The 16,075-nt window shown below is 43.3% G+C and overlaps 1 protein-coding gene across 8 annotated transcripts in view; it reads right to left on the minus strand.

Moving 5' to 3' along the window:
• Window positions 1-3,724: 3,724 nt before the first annotated feature.
• SEC14L1 (SEC14 like lipid binding 1) overlaps window positions 3,725-16,075 on the minus strand; it is a 107,134-nt gene continuing 94,783 nt past the window's right edge. For 3 of the 8 annotated variants that reach the window (XM_030533904.1, XM_030533910.1, XM_030533907.1), the window contains 8 exons: window positions 15,496-15,667; window positions 15,037-15,171; window positions 12,347-12,481; window positions 10,698-10,949; window positions 9,699-9,785; window positions 8,330-8,508; window positions 7,343-7,444; window positions 3,725-5,035 (listed from right to left, as the gene is read on the minus strand). In XM_030533904.1, the coding sequence (XP_030389764.1) occupies window positions 5,020-5,035; window positions 7,343-7,444; window positions 8,330-8,508; window positions 9,699-9,785; window positions 10,698-10,949; window positions 12,347-12,481; window positions 15,037-15,171; window positions 15,496-15,667 (1,078 nt within the window). In that variant the 3' untranslated portion in view covers window positions 3,725-5,019. Of the gene's footprint in view, window positions 5,036-5,481; window positions 7,445-8,329; window positions 8,509-9,698; window positions 9,786-10,697; window positions 10,950-12,346; window positions 12,482-15,036; window positions 15,172-15,495; window positions 15,668-16,075 lie in introns of those variants that run through there. The other 5 variants (XM_030533905.1, XM_030533903.1, XM_030533908.1 and 2 more) reach the window with 4 other exon arrangements.

The following is a 16,075-nucleotide window of genomic DNA, read 5'->3' on the forward strand; positions in this document are numbered from 1 at the left end:
CACCCTTTGATAGCAGTATCCCTCTGCCTGCTCACAAAGGCTTCTGGCTAAACACTAAATCCAGGTGCTAGGGCAGAAGCAGCTACCCATGTACACTCAATGGCCGGAGCTGTGCGTGGTCCCTCGCCTCCCCCCCCCCCCACCACTTTGGATTATGGGGTGTGTGTCTTGGTGGATATTGGGGGTCTTGTCAGGGGGCAGGGAGTGGTTGGATAGGTGTGGGAGTCCTGGCAGGTTGTCTGGGGGCAGGGGTGTGGCTAAAGGTCAGGGCAGTCAGGAGACCGGTAGAGTCCTGGGGGGAGGGGGGCAGTTAGGGACAAGGGTCCCAGGAGGTGGCAGTCAAGGGACAAGGAGCGGGTGTGTGTGTTGGGGATTCTGAGGGGGGGCGGGAAGTGGGAGGGAGTGGATGTAATTAGTAATTTGATATGTTGGGTGGTGCCTTTTTTTTGTGTGTCCGCTTCTCGATGTTAGAACCTGGCTACGCCACTGCCCACAAGAATATAGTATTCTATAATATTACAACTTTTTTTTATGGAAGGGGCCCCTGAAATTGCTTTGCCCCAGGTCCCCTGAATCCTCTGGGCGGCCCTGCCAAACAGTGGTCAAATATGGGTGCTAGCAATGTTTGGCTAAGGGAGGGAGTTTGTTTATTGCTGAACAGCTGCAGCTTGGCTTCTTAGCATTATTCTACTGCCTTCCTATAGCACAGTGCAGCAATTCAGCCCCCATGGGTCAGACAGGGCCAGATTAGCCCTATGCAAGCCCTAACATTAGTAAGACAAAGTGTGGTGATGCTATCAATGAGGACCAGCTCATGGGTAAGGTTTGAGCATTAATGAGTGGGAACCCCCAGCTGTTTGACTTTCCTGGTGCTGAGTGTTACAACGTGCTGATGAAAACAGCTCACTTGGTTCACAAAACAGGAACAAGGAAACATTTACTGAACTTTAAAGGTGGCACGTTTTAAACTGATAAAAGGAAATACTGTTACCGCATTACCACAGGATGTTGTAATTAGCAAAATCTAAAAAATTTTAATAGCTAATTAAGATGAGCTTAGTTACAACAGTTAATATTGACAAATTTGTAAGGGAGGGATATGAAACCTTAGGACTTAGAACCTGTCTTAACTATGAGGGGTTAAACCTGCATGGCAGTCACTTTAGCCCACAGCTAGTGCCTGTGGTGGTGTTACTCTGAAGCTTGTGCTGCTAACTAGTCTTTGCTGGGGACAAAATCGAGCATGGAGCTAATCCAGTCTGGCAGAAAGCAGCCATTTTAGGACCCCTTCTTTCCAGACCCAAGACATTGCCATCCTTGTAGGGAATGCAAGCCTTAAAGTGGCAGCACAAAGTTATTTGAAAGGGCTCAGTGGAAGAATTTTACTTTTACCATCAATTAGCTGCCATTGTGTTCTCATCAATAGCATTAGTGGCTGCAAACAAGAAAAATAAGAGTGCAAGGAGGCCAAACCTATGAGCTGGTGTTTGGGAATGTGAGACAGCTGGTGGTTGAAGGCTGATCGCCTGTGGCCTGATTTTAATTTGGCACATTACACTCAGCTGAAAGCCAATGCTTTGGCAGTAGTTTCTTTAAATTAAGATGTGATCGTACTGTACACCAGCAGGTGACACCACAGTTGCAACAGGGAGCACAGCTAGCTGTTCATTCAAGCTGACTGCACAGGCAAGCATGCCCCCCAATTAAGGAGGCAGGTTATACCCAACAGCCCCCTCACTCCCTTGTATGCCTTTTAAAGGATAAGGCTGCTGTACCAAATGGACTGCTAAAATGGAGCTCATGGCTGCCCCCCACTTCTTAAACTCAGTGAGCAACCCACATCAACTGCAGGTCTTAGAACACTCTGCCTTGTAAGGTACCAAGTATGTTATTAGCACATAAATCAACCATCCTCTCCTGAGCACTGTAATTATTGTGGGCCATAGCTCCTTGTTAAGCAATGGGACTGGCATGTGCTCCATTTAAGAGGCTCTTGATGGGATACTTTTGAGCACCCCTGTTATGGGAGATGGAGTAGCAGGGTTATAAAGCAGTGAGACAAAGTCTGTCACACTCACAAACCCCTGCTCCAGCATTTTCCATAAAACCAGGGCCATACATTGATCCCAGTTAGGAAAGGGTAGCCAGGTATAGTCTAACATCAGGAGTCTGCTATAGCACATGGGCGCAGCTTTCAAAGCTGCTGAAGTCACCGCAGGGCCAGGTGCACAGCACCACTGCCTATGTCACAGGGTATGTCTACACACCATTCCAAGCCTGAGCTCCAGCCCAAGTGGCAACTTCAGAGCTCTGGCTATACAGCTATTTTCAGAGGGCTTGCACAAGCCCTGCATCTCTCACCCTGGCCTGGGAGGTTTGCACCAAGCTGCTGTGTGGACGTAGCAACAGTCAGGGACCATCCAGCTCTGTAGCAGGAGCAAGGGAAGCTGTTTCAGTTACAGTGTGCAAGACTACCAAGCCCCCACCCCCTCTCACATCCGCTTAGTTACTCTAAATAACTATGCTTGTGTTTCAGCTTCAGCTGTGACTGCTGTCAGTGGGAAATCAGGCAGCCTATAGTGCTGACCAAAACAGACATTGTAAACCAACATGAGCATAAAAACTATCGTGAAAGAGACTAAGGGGAACACAGATGATGAAACTTCAGTTTCAGCAGGATTATTAAGGCAACTTTTGCTTCTGGGGGAAGGGGGCTGTCTGGCTTAGGTATTTTTCCTACATTTCAGTATTAACACTCAAGGGGAAATACAAGAACATAAGCAGACAGGATCACTCCCTTGTGGTTTCATGCACCACGACCGGTAGCAGCTGCGTAAGGCATCACCTTGCACTAGTGTCTGTGAGATTAACAAACGGTATCACAGCCCCCAGGTGTCTCCCCACTGATTTAGCACTACCTCACTATGCACCTTCGATAACAAGTGAGGCTTGAAGTGTTTTTAGGTTGTGCCCATACTGTCAGACTTTTGTAGAAGTGTGTGATCAGCTAAGAGATAGTTCATTCTTATCCTTGCATAAAAACATTGGCCACACTTTAAATAGGCCAGGCACCATCTCTGTTTTTGCTAACAGAACTTCACAACTCTCAAAATTGTTTAGAGGCAGTATAGGTTTGTATAAAAATCTGAATGACTGAAAATGGACACTATGGCAGTTCTTCACCAAAAAGGGAGAGTTTTAAAAACAATGTGGCGGTTCATGTTTATTAGTGACTGAGAGATGTGATCTGTCAAGAATTTTTTTTCCCCCAACTGGCAGCCCTGCACACAAGTGGGGAAGCCTAGGTTACCGCTTGCTTATGTACTGCATGGGCAGCAGGCAAAACCGGATCAGCAATTGGGTGGCTGCACAGGCGGGCAAGGACTGCCACTCACTCTAATGCTAACACGGTGAGCCACAGGTAAAAACGTAGGCCTTCTCCGTACTTGAACATTACAACCCCGTGTGCATTTATAATGTGCTTTATAGCACTCAAAGGGAACAACCTTTACATCGGAATAGCCATTTTAGTTAAACAAATCACACCCCTAACCAAACGCTTTGATAAAACTTAGACCAGCTCTACACTTATTTGAAGCTAATGTAGGTTTACCTTCAGGTGGCAGACAAGATATGTTCTTTGCTTTAGAATCTTTATTTAAATGTACCTCTGCTTTTGCAGAAGACTTGTCATTACAACTCATGACTAACACTCTTCATAGGTCACTCTTGTGACAAAAAAGTGCAGGGCAGTGAATGGAAGAAACCTCTTCTATTGAACTTGGTCAGGTGGCTAACAATTTGAGTTTGTGATAAGTCAGCTGAATTCTAGTATACGTGCCCATGTTGTACTGAGTTTTGTTTCTGGAATGGACTCTGGCTCAAAAGAAAACATTTTGTGAGGCACAGCTATTACATCAAAAACACAGACACTATTGCAATGCATTGGCTCCGCTGGTAGAGTAGCTACCATGCCAAACCTGGATCAAAGGATTTTGGAACCATTTTCTCTCCGGTGAAAGCACAGAAGTTGTTTCTTTCTATAGTGACAGATTTATTGGCGCTGTTTTCCAAGATATTATAACATATCCAGCTTTAATTATCATGGTTCCTCTTGGCTATTCATAACTTGGGTAGAGTTTGCAATACCAGAGGAAGATGGGCTGTGGGATAATTCCTCTGAGAAGCTGGATCCTATCGCAGTGTGAGACAATTTCCTTGTGGAAAAGGCAACCCCTCCTTTCCAATACACCTTGCCCTTGCTGTCTAGGTCCTATGCTTGGAAAAGCCCACTCATTTGCAATGACCAAGCTACAGCTTGAAACAGGAAAAGGTAAACCACAGCACAAGCTGAAGAGGACTCTCTTTGCCAGTCCCACGGCAGCACTGCAGAATCCCACTGGGAGACACTTAAACCCTTCAGCAGTTTCTACTGTGCATTACACCTGATGCCAAAGATTGCCGTTGCTACAAGGAGTCGGATTTTTTTCCCCAAACAGTTCACATTTATTATTAACAATAAAAAAATCTTTTAAAGACTGTTTCTTATTACCAACAGTGAGGTAACATGTTTACAAAACATTTACAGAATTTGATATGAATATGGACAAGAGGGCAGGGATGGGACATTGGTAATACAGGGGAGAAAAGCCAACAGAATGGTCAGTGTGTTGGCAGAAAGGAAAAACCGCAATATCAATGAAAAAGAGGAAACCAAGGGTATTAAAATTAATCAAGTCTATTTCAAACTGCATAAGTAAGTCCTATTTGCCATAGCACTTCACTAAGAGGAAACTTTATCTTGTTTTTCTGGTGTATTAGCCCCTCAGCTGTTTGTGCTGTCCTGTGCTTTGAGTTTTTAAAGATGGATTAGACTTTGAGGAAACCCCCAAGTGCCACTAACTAAAAAGAACCCAAGAGATCTTCAGCCTTGAAAAGTGACTAACTCAAAAAGGTCTACAAAGCCAGACACCTCAGGGCAGATGTGGACTGTTGAATGAAGTGGTTTCTTTACAGCTGTCAGCAAAATCGCCATCTGAGAGAGAGAGAGAGAGAGAAAAAGAGGGGACCATCTTCAAGGTAGAGCCCTTGGAAAACAGGCACAAATGTGACCACGTGAGTTAACAGTATAGTGCCTTCTCTGGCATTAGCTCCTCTGTGTCTGAGAACACTGGCTCCTGGATCAAGTATCCAACTACCTCGCTTCAGAGGAAATCTCAGCAAGCAGGATTATAGGTAGTTTATACAAAGGGTAGGAAACCAGCAGAGTCCATATACAGTACATACACTGGGTGTGGACCTGTTTAACATCTGGGCAGTTTTTTGCCCCAGCACTAGTTTGCCAATATTCTTGGCAGCTAGTGTGAGCCCCACCTCTGCCTTTGATTTTAAAGCAAACTTTACCGACTGCAAGTCGAAGGTGCCTGATTGGGTTGATCAAGTGTACTAGGGTGTGTTTTTCAGCATAGTTAATCTGATTTGTTAATACTGAGCTTTTATCGTCTTTGTTAGCAACACTCCATGCCGGCATCGGCTTGCAAGTGTTGTGCTTCACATGTTGCACATCAGTTTGTTTTTTCCTCAAACCGGGATGTACAAATACTGGGCATTTGAAAATGTTTACTCAGAATTTCTCAGGGCTCAGCTTTCTTCCAACAGGGCAGCCTGTTATCTTAAGTAAATTCCTAACATGCAATACTCCAGCCAATGTTTCCCCATGAGCAAAAACAAGGCTATTGCAGCCCTTCTAAGATCCTATCCAGCTAGCTATTAAGGGTTGTAGCAATACAGCAACTTATTGTCCATCCAGTTGGAATTTTGTTTTCTAGCAGGGGACAGGCTTTCGACCAGTGGTCTAAATAAGCAACTTGTGCTTGGTTCCAAGCTGTAATCTCTTGTACTGCAGTGTAATGCCAGGTGGCACATCAAATATTAATGTTCCGAATGCCGTGTTTTTAGCTCACTTATCAAAAAAGTGTTTAATCAACATTTACATCTTCTGTGTGCCTTGGAGAGTCAGTAGTTAATTGCTTTGGGGTAAAGAACCTGAGCTGACATCCGGTGAGTCCCCAAGCAAGCAGGACAGCTTGGGAGCTATGTAACAGAGTGGAAAAAGATAACCCAGACAAGAACTTCACCACTGGTGATTGCAACAATGAAAGCAGTTTACATGATTTACCAGCAATCGAAGCTGGAAAGTTCTACTTTTCCCTAGTGTACATGAGGCCAGAATTGGAGGCAGAGCAAGTGCAGGAAAGGTTAGCTGCTGTAGCCACACTGCCTCCTGACTGATTTAAGGAGCAAGCCTAATTCTGCTGTGAGGAACGTGTTCATCTACACTCCTAGCATACCGCAAATCCCAGTAAAATGAGTGCTTGTGGAGTGTAGCAGGTAAGTGGAGTGGGTAAAAGGTGGCTCCAGAATGAAGTGAGAAATAAACCAAGGACCCAATCTGGACCAGCCTTTGGGTCATGGTGAGGGAGAGCCTGCTCTCCTCCCCACCATCAGTGCTTAAAAAGTAAGCTCAAGGAAAGGGCTACATTTACTTTTAGCCCCAAGAGTATGTCTACACGGGGATAAAAAAACACGCAACTAGCCCAGATCAGTGGACTTGGCCTTGAGTCCCAGAGCTCAGGCTCTAGCCCCGATGTCTGCACAGCAATTTTTCAGCCCTGGGGAGAGAGTGTGGACCAGCTGTGGGTTTTTTAATCGACGTAAAGATGTATCCTAAATGGTCAGAGAAATCCTAAAGAGTTGGGACCCCCCAACAATGTGCTCATGCAAAAGGTATTAGTGTTAATGGCTTGCCCACAACTCTGCTGTAATGACTTTCCATATGCACAGGCCAATAGCCAGGAACTGCTTTCCTTAGTCTCTTGAACAGCAGTGCAAGTGAGTGGCAGTGGCAGGAGAGCTTGCAGCAGTTGGACGAAGCCATGTGGCGAGAAGGCAAGAGCTTGTGTTTGCTTTCTAAAGCACTATGGAATATTTTTGGTAGGTTTGTTTTTGCTTTTTACCACCTACAGGCCATTTTTAAAAAATAATTCTTAATCAGCACAGTGATTACTCTTTTCCTTCCAAGAAAGCCCTTGTATTTTACAGTTAGGATTTGTGCAAGCATGCTTACAAAAATCTATGGCTGAGATAGGGGCTAGGGTTAAAGTTAAAGAGACTAGCTATCAGAACAGAAACATTACGTTTAAAATTCAAACAGCTACTTTACTATCTATAAAAGGGTTTTGTTTTTTGCAAATGCCACTTGAGTATGCTGTATTGCAGTCAGCTGCCACTGATGAGGATCCAGCCATGTCATCCATTTGCTTTTCATTTGCTGTGGCACTACCTGGAAATCATGGAGCTGGAGTGGGACTGGCTGGAAGAGGTTGTGGCAGCGCTGAGCTGGGAGAATCCACTGTGGCTTGATTCAAGGCTGGTCATAGATCCTCTGCAATAAGACACAAGTTTTAGGCTTCAGAAGAGGAGATTGAAGTTCTGCTATGCATCTTTAAGTGCAATTTACAACTCAACTTGACTATACCAACTAAACCTAAAGAACCTTAGTGTCAGCATGCAGAGGCTCTCATGTGTAACAAGAAAAAATACTATCTGTGGGCAGCACAGTTATGGTTTTGGAGAAATCTATTGCACTTGGAAGTGAGACATAGAAGTAGTCTCAGCTAAGCATAATACTGGCGCGTCCTTTAGTTTTAACTTGCATCAACTTTTAAGTAAGAACCCAGCAAGTCTGCTAAATCAAGTAGTGTTTTTGTGATATGGTTTAAATCCCCATTAGCAACTAAGATGAGACCAATTCACTTTCTCTTGTGGTCAGCAGCGGCTCCAGGCACCAGCGCTCCAAGCGAGTGCCTGGCGCAGCAAGCCGCGGGGGGGCGGCCTGCTGGTCCCTGCAAGGGTGGCAGTCAGGCAACCTTCGGCGGCTTGCCTGTGGGACGTCCGCCGGTCCCGCGGCTTCAGCGTACCTGCCGCCAAATCCGCGGGACCAGCAGACCTCCCACAGGCAAGCTGCCGAAGGCTGCCTGACTGCCATGCTTGGGGTGGCAAAAAAGCTAGAGCCACCCCTGCTTGTGGTGTAAGCTAGTTATTTTTCTGAGCTACTGTCTATTTAGTCTCATTGGGCTTTATTTACAATACGTAGATTCTTTAAGTACAGTACAAGTCCACACAGCGTGCTTTCTAACCAAGGCAACTATTGCAAAGTATTTTGATTTTTTTTTTTAGTGGACTTGGCTTCTGGTATTTGTACCATAAAGCAAAAAGTAAGCTGGACACAAAAAGGAATGCTTGACACTGAGACCTTGATGAGACATACCTGAAATCTTCTGATCCTATCACTTCTGTATAGTACATCACTTTGCACTTATGAGAGGAGACCTGTAGAGATGCCAGTACATCATCCACACGAGGCAGATTGGTTGTAGCACAGGCAGGCATGCTGTGAAATTTCCATTGAAGAATATAGAAGCCAGGCCATCTGGTCACATGAGACCCCTGGAAGCAGCAAGAATGGAAATAAACTTGTTAATACAAAGTCAAGTATTTGCATGTTGGAATGAAATTCATTGTTCGGACAGCAGGAGACTGCCAGCATGCACTTCAAGTGTTTTCAAATGGTGACATTCCAGCTCCTCTGCCCATTAATGTTACTGGCCAGCCAGACTTTCCTGATATAGGGGGCTACCAAAAGTTACATTAGAAAATTACAAACAGACCTTCTCACTTCTCTACTGCTGGGGTATTAAAAATGAAACACAAGGAACTTAAAATCAAGACCTCAGTCCTCACAGGATAAATTACTTGGGACCATCATGATCATGTAGCCTGACCTCCTGCACATCACAGGCCACAGAACCTCACCCACCTTCTTCTGCAGTAGGCCCATAGCCTCTGGCTCAGTTTCTGAAGTCCTCAAATCTTGATTTAAAGACTTCAAGTTACAGAGAATCTACCATTTACCCTAGTTCAAATCAGCACGTGACCCATGCTGCAGAAGGTGACGAAATCCTCCCCCCTCCAGGCCTTCTTCTAATCTGACCTGTCCTTCCTGAACCCAAATATGGTGATTTGTTAGACACTGAGCAGGTGGGCAAGACCCACAAGCCAGACAACTGGAAAAAAATTCTCTGCAGTGATTCAGAGTCCTCCCCCCTGCTGTCCCTGGCTGCTGGAGATACTTGCTGCCAGCAGTCACAGCTGGGCCATATGTCATTGTTGGCAGTCTCATCATACCATCCCCTCCATAACTTACCAAGCTCAGTCTTGAACAAGTTAGGTTTTGCCCCAACTACTCCCCTTAGAAGACTGTTCCACAACTTCTCTCCTCTGATGGTTAAAACTAAAACTTTTGGATGGCCAGTTTACATTCGTTTGTTCTTGTGCCAACAATGACCCTTAAATTAAATAACTCCTCTCCCTCTCTGATGTATTTATAGGACAGCAATTGTATCTCCCCTCATCCTTCGTTTGGTTAAGCTAAACGAGCTAAGCTCCTTAAGTCTCCTCTCAGAAGGTAGATTTTCCATTCCTTGAATCATCCTAGTAAGCCCTCCTCTGCAGCTCTTTCCATTTGAATTTATCTTTCTTAAACATGGGAGACCAGAACTGCACACAGTATTCCAGATGAGGTCTCACCAGTGCCTTGTGTAATGGTACTAACACTTCCCTATCTCTACTAGAAATACCTCGCCTGATGTATCCAAATATTGGCAGCTCAAAGTCATCCTGTGATCAGCCAATATGCCCAGGTCTTCTCCTCCTGTCACATCCAGCTTACAGCAAAAAAAAATGTTGTTAGTCTCTAAGTGCATGACCCTGCACTTTGTATTATTAAATGTCATCCCATTTCTATTACTCCAATTTTCAAAGTTTTCCAAATCATCTTTTATGATATTCTGGTCCTCCTCTGTACTGGCATTATCTCCCACCTTTGTCTCATCTGCAAATTTTATTTTAGTGAGCAGCTGTCTCAAAGCAGTGAAGCTAACCACACCCCTGCAAGTGTCCCCATCTTACATGCAAAACTGAAGCGCAGAAGTAGTTACGGCCAATATTTTCCAAATTTGGACACCTTAAGTTAGGCAACTTAAATAAGAAACCTGATTTTCAGAAGAAATCAACATCCGTAGCTTCCAGTGAAAAGCAGCTGTGGCTGCACCATACCTCTGAAATTCAGACCACTTTGCTTAGGTACATAAATATAGCATTAGCAGCCTGAGATTTGGAAGTTTTGGCCTAAGTGTCACAGCCCAGGGCAGTCAGGAACAGAACCCCTGAGTCTCAGTTTCCAGATCCCATCTCTAATTAGAGAATACCTCAACAACCCGAATGTAGACACACACTGCTTGGCTAGCCTCATGTCAGAAAGCAACACCATCAAGGCTGCTAGACTACGAATGTGTCTTATTGGCTGCTTTTGGTTTCAGGTGCACTTATGGATTGTGTGTATTCCTCCAGTCTTGCTTGTCAGCTTGGTATATGGGATTAGCTACTAGGGAACAAACAATAGCTACCCTTCCCTCCCCACAACCTCATCGGAAGGATGCAAACAGACGTGCCAGGCAGACAGACAACGAGCCCCACTGCTGATGGTCTGCATTGCTACACTAAGGTATCTGCTGGGAGAAACACATCAAATTTAGAAAGATAAAGCCTTGCTCTGACAGCTGAATTAATGATCTTACCTGCACACTCTCCCCTTCCTTGCAGATAAGTGGGGACTCCACCATACTGTAATCACGCCCTAACTGCCAGACTTTATCTATGAGCTGTACATTGTTCCCCCCAGGAGATGTAATGCTGTGGGTGCCCAGAGAGTCCTTTTTAGGAGGCTGTGGCACTTGTTTGGAGTGATAGATGTTAAAAACAATGTCGCCTTTGCACACATCAAAATCCCATGTGATCACAGATGAGGCATCCACAATCTGAATGAAAATCTAGGAAGAGGAGAAGAGTTGGATTAGACAATAGCAATATGCTCAGTAAATGCTGAAATTCTTACCAGGAAAGAAAAGCTACTGTAGGTGAGTTCTCGATTTGTTTTGATTATTGAGTGCTCTAGAATAGATACAAATTCACTCATTTACTATCATATTACCTGCTTTGAGATAGGAACTGTGAGAGCTTTCATGAGCAGATAGAGCCTTTTTCTGTCTTCTCTTTGTGGCCTTTATTGAAAGCCTTAGTATTTTTTTTCCTAAAGCTATATACTCATAAGCAGAGAGAAACAGATATCCATGCTCCTCCTACAGCAACAGGACTTTCGGGGAATGGGCTAAAAGGTACCACCTTCAGTAACAAAAGCACTGATACCATCAGAGCTCTCACATTTGCACTTGGTTAGGCAAGTCAAAGTGACTTGCAAAAGCTACTAAATGAGTTTGGGATTTCTTGTTTGTTTATGGTGTACAGAAGGCCCCAAAATCATCTCCCCTCCTCCCATCATATTTTGAAAGCCTTCAAGAAAAGAATATGTAGGATAACAAGTCAAATGTAACTGAAAGAGGAAGTGACTTATTCAGACTATTTCCACATTGTTTTGATTAACTATTATTTAACACAAATGCCTGAATAAACTGCTACCAGAAAAACTCCTCTGTTGAAGATAAAACTACCCATGTCCCTTTTATCAGGGTCTAAGAGATTGCATTCCACATGTCTGGGTCTTCCAAGAAAGATCTCCAGCAAAACAGGAAAAATCAGACTCTCACTCCTGATATTTCTAAGGTTAAAAAGAGACTTTAAAACCTTTCTGGCTCATTTATACATATCAAATCCACAAGACAAGGCACAAATAGCTGTTTTCTATTTGCAGGTCACATATTAAAAATATTAGTTCAGTTAGTGAAACTCATTGTGAAACTCAGTGCCTGGTTCTTTAAAGGTTTGAAAGGAAATGGAGTAACTTGTTCACTTCTGAGTTTTTAAAACCTGTATTAATGAAGGGGGAAAAAGTCATCCCATTCATTAAGTGGATAGAGCCAGTAGCATTTTTATAAGCTAATAATGATGGCTCACAGGCGCTGGTCAGGGAATGCAATAGAGTAGCCAGTCAGCCTACCTCTTCCACAAAAGGGATGAGGAGTCTTAAAAAATACCAACACTTCTTCACAAGCTACCCAGATCCTGATTTTGGGTTGCATTACTCATGGCTTCAAGGAGAGATCAAAAGAAGCTTTTGAATTCAGAGTGTTTAGGGAGACCCAAATATCTGCTCTAAACCATTCCAAACTGAGTGACCAGGTTCTAATCTGCTTTCATTTTATACGAGCAAAGAAAGACACAGGGTGCTAGCCCAAGATGAAAAGAGGAGGAGTGAGGACTGCAGCTGTACCTCGTGTGGAGCTCCCTTGAAGACACTTGCAGACTGATAGATAGTTTCAGTCCACAGTTTTATGTCTTCATTTTCCAACTCTTCTGCAGTCCGGTACAGAGACTTTGGAACTAGCCCACCCTCGGGAACATCACACTGGAGATTTAAAACAAAGCCATGAAAGCAACAATACGAATCTTCTCCTCCCCCATGCGTTTCAGAATTTAAACATCCTTATAAAACCACGTTCTCATACTGGCACCCCCAGAAATAACTCCAATTCTGCAAGGCATTCCTGGAGAACACGGAGAGCTGAGTCATATATTAACGTGACCCAACCTGAACTTGGTCATGCAAATCATCTTACAGTGATCAAAGATATTCTTCAATAAATTCACTACTAAAATTGGTCTATTTTTAATTATTTGCTCATCTGTAAGGATCATCATATCAGAAACAGGTAAAGACTTTATATATGCAACAGTGTGATAGCGAAACCAGCTGTGCAGCTTCTGTTTATTTATACACTTAAAGCACTCAGATTTCATCCAGAACTAACCAGAACAAAGAGGAGAATATTGCATTGTTGACTGCAACAGACAGGAAGCATTCAGCATTGTGATTTATCTTCTGGGAAGTCACTTTTGCTTACTTAAATAGTGGATTCTGCCAGGTTCATAAATGACTTACATAATTCTAAATTACATAGAGCAGACTCCCTTCAGTGAAAGCTACTGCTACTGCAAGTAGCAGCCAGTTGAAAGTAAACACTCTGGTCCAAAATGCCTAGTATGCAAGTACATTAGAAGCCATGGTCTTTAAATGGATGACCAGAGCAGCTCAATAGCATTTCCATGAAAAGGCAGAGGAGTAAGTTAATAACCATGTAGGGAACTGCGGAAGACTGTGTTATGGCCTAGCTAGGGTATTTCTGCTTTCTCGGCGGCCGGTCACTGTAGGACACGGCACGCCAGTTATAACCCGCTCTGAACTGGTTAGGACCAGTTTGCATGGCCCTTGGCCAAGGGGCGGACACAGCCTGTGGAAAGCCCCTATTTGTTTATGTATGAGCTGTGTTTGTGTCTTGTATATATAGTTGCATGATCCTGGTCCCACCTTTGGACTCCATACCAGGCCGAGCTTTGGTGCGCTGGGTTCCCCGCCTCCGTGACAGCAACGCCAGGAGTCCCTGTTGCGGGTGTGTCACTTTACCTTCATTAAAGCCAATAACTCACAGTGTGTGTGGGCCTCGTTCTTGCAGAGCATCCTGGGTAGGCCCGTAGCCTCCCAAGAACCTTACAAACCATTTACAGGGATTTATAAAGTAAACCTAAAAGGGAAATGCTTTTACATAACCGATTAGTCAAATTCTACATGTTATTGTGATGACTTTGATAGAAAAACGTTGGGGGAGAGAGCACCTATTAAACAGCGCAATCTACATAAAGACAAATTCACTGGTGTGATATATCAGATTGATATATTAAGAAAATCAAACCACATTTTTAGGAGAGACATTAGTGCTATGAATTTAAGTGATTCCCATAATTAAAAAGAAAAAAAAAAACTGTTTTATGAAGTAAGCAAGGACCGAAAACTGTTTGTTCAAGGTTCAATACCTAACTGAACTGGTAAGCTGCTGAGTTGCTATGTACGTGGCCTCAGTTTCTCCAGCTATAAAATGGGAATAAATGCTTTCCTACCATATAGAATACCACAAGGCTTTAAGGACTATACATTGCTCTAAGATCCCAGGGGAAGTTGTTAAATTGAAAGGGTCTTGCTATTCCAATGGTGATTTGAAGGAGGGACAGGAGAGACAAGGATAGCAGGACTGGATTCACATTTCATAAGGCAAATTATGATTTGGAGAGATCTAGAAGCACGAAATTTGGTCTCATCCTTATCCTCCCCACTTCCCTCATGGAGCTGTGGCTCATGATTCAGTTCTGGTTTTCAAATACAGCCTCCAGAGATCTGAATTGGGGGCAGGGGGTTGTGGGGCACAGAGAGGACTATGACAAAATGGTGTTCAGGTACCATAACTGAGGAGTTTAACTCTTTATAGGTGATCTGAAATAATTTTCTTAAAAATATGAAGCTAGAAAACCTAAATCATTAATATGTAGACAAATATTTTAATTTTAAAAAGACTTCAAAAACAAATGCAGGCCTCTAGTGGTCGATTTCTCTAGCAACAGTGGAGAATGTCACATATGATGGAGAAACTACTGGATGTGAGGTTCTGTCGTCTGTGTTATGCAGGAGGTCAGACCTTGTGATAATGGTCGCCTCTGGCCTCAACATATATGGAGCCATGAACCTAACCAGAGTGTGAGGAATGCATTCCTGCCCTGGGATAAGCAGTATGTGACAGTGCTACTGGACTGAACTTGATTCTTGATATGTAATGGGGGAAGAGAGTTTTTAAAATGCATTTATTTATAGGTGCAGGGTATTCTGTTAATGATTAGCAATCAGTTTTACAGAAATATTCCGTTTCTCTTTTCAAGGTGGATTGCAAATACTGCTACTAAAAAGAATCATTCCAACCTCAGAGTCATACAGAAGAACCAGCATGAAAATGCTTTATAGCAGAGCAAGACCACACTTGGCAGTCTTTGTTTTGGAGGTTGGGGGCAGAGGGGCGAGGCTTAATGTAAGAAGGAAACAATAAATCAATTGTTACATTAATAGTTTAAAATTCCTACCATGCACTCCCCACTAAGGAAATCTGGGATAATTTCTTTATCAATGTAATCCAGTAGCCCTCCAGGTCCTTGGTAGTCATTTCCTGCATAAATAAGGAATTTCTTTCTGGTGTTGTCATCAATGAATGGACTAACCTATAAACAAAGAAAAACAGAATTGGTTAGGTTCCCAGGTCCTCAAGTAACTTCAAAATAATTATATTATGTTTTATCCTGTGTTATGTAAAGTACATACAGTAAATGAGTGAAGTTATTCATTTGGCTACACAAACACATTTTTCCTTTTAGAAATTTTTGTTCTAATTCCATAAATAAAGCATCTTATAAAAATGGAGTTTCCAGGAGGCAACATTTCCTGTTTATAGCACAGTGAAGATGAGTTTTCAAGAGAGCACGTACATCTAAAGTGCATACCAGTATCCTGAGGTAAGTGTGCCCATACTAGAAGTACAAACGTACCAGTGTCCAGAGGACTGGAAATACTCTGGGCGCTCTCAGGATAAGAAGGCGACCCAATGTTTCAGGGTAATTGGCTTCAACCACTTCAATGATTCTTAGTAATGCTTTGACACCAGGTCTCCATAAATGTCGCATATTCAAGCCCTCCAAATCCACCAGACAGGTCCAGGAGCTGTTAATTTTAAAAAGAGTTTTTTAAAGAAACCAATTAGAATCATATTTCATTATTCTACACCACAGCATTTGATGGTCCGAGATGTGAGCCCTCTGTTTTGTTTCACAGATCTACAAGTTTTGGTGGTTTTGCAGTTGCTACACTCTTCCTTCATTACACAGCTAAAGTACTCCCTCCCACCTCATCTCTACAGTTTGTATTGCCTGTAGATGCAGGAAATTGTAAGATCTTTGGAGCAGGAATTTTTTCTTAAGTGTAAAGTGCCATGCATACCTATGACACTATGTATAACGATCACTCTGCTTATTCTCTGATATAGAGCAGGCATGTCACCAAAGGGTAGACAACCATTTCAATCACCAATTAAAGGTTCCTATTAGCAAACAGAAGACACCATCATAGTGC

The sequence above is a fragment of the Gopherus evgoodei genome, chromosome 15, assembly GCF_007399415.2.
Source record: "Gopherus evgoodei ecotype Sinaloan lineage chromosome 15, rGopEvg1_v1.p, whole genome shotgun sequence".
NCBI lineage: Eukaryota > Metazoa > Chordata > Testudines > Testudinidae > Gopherus > Gopherus evgoodei.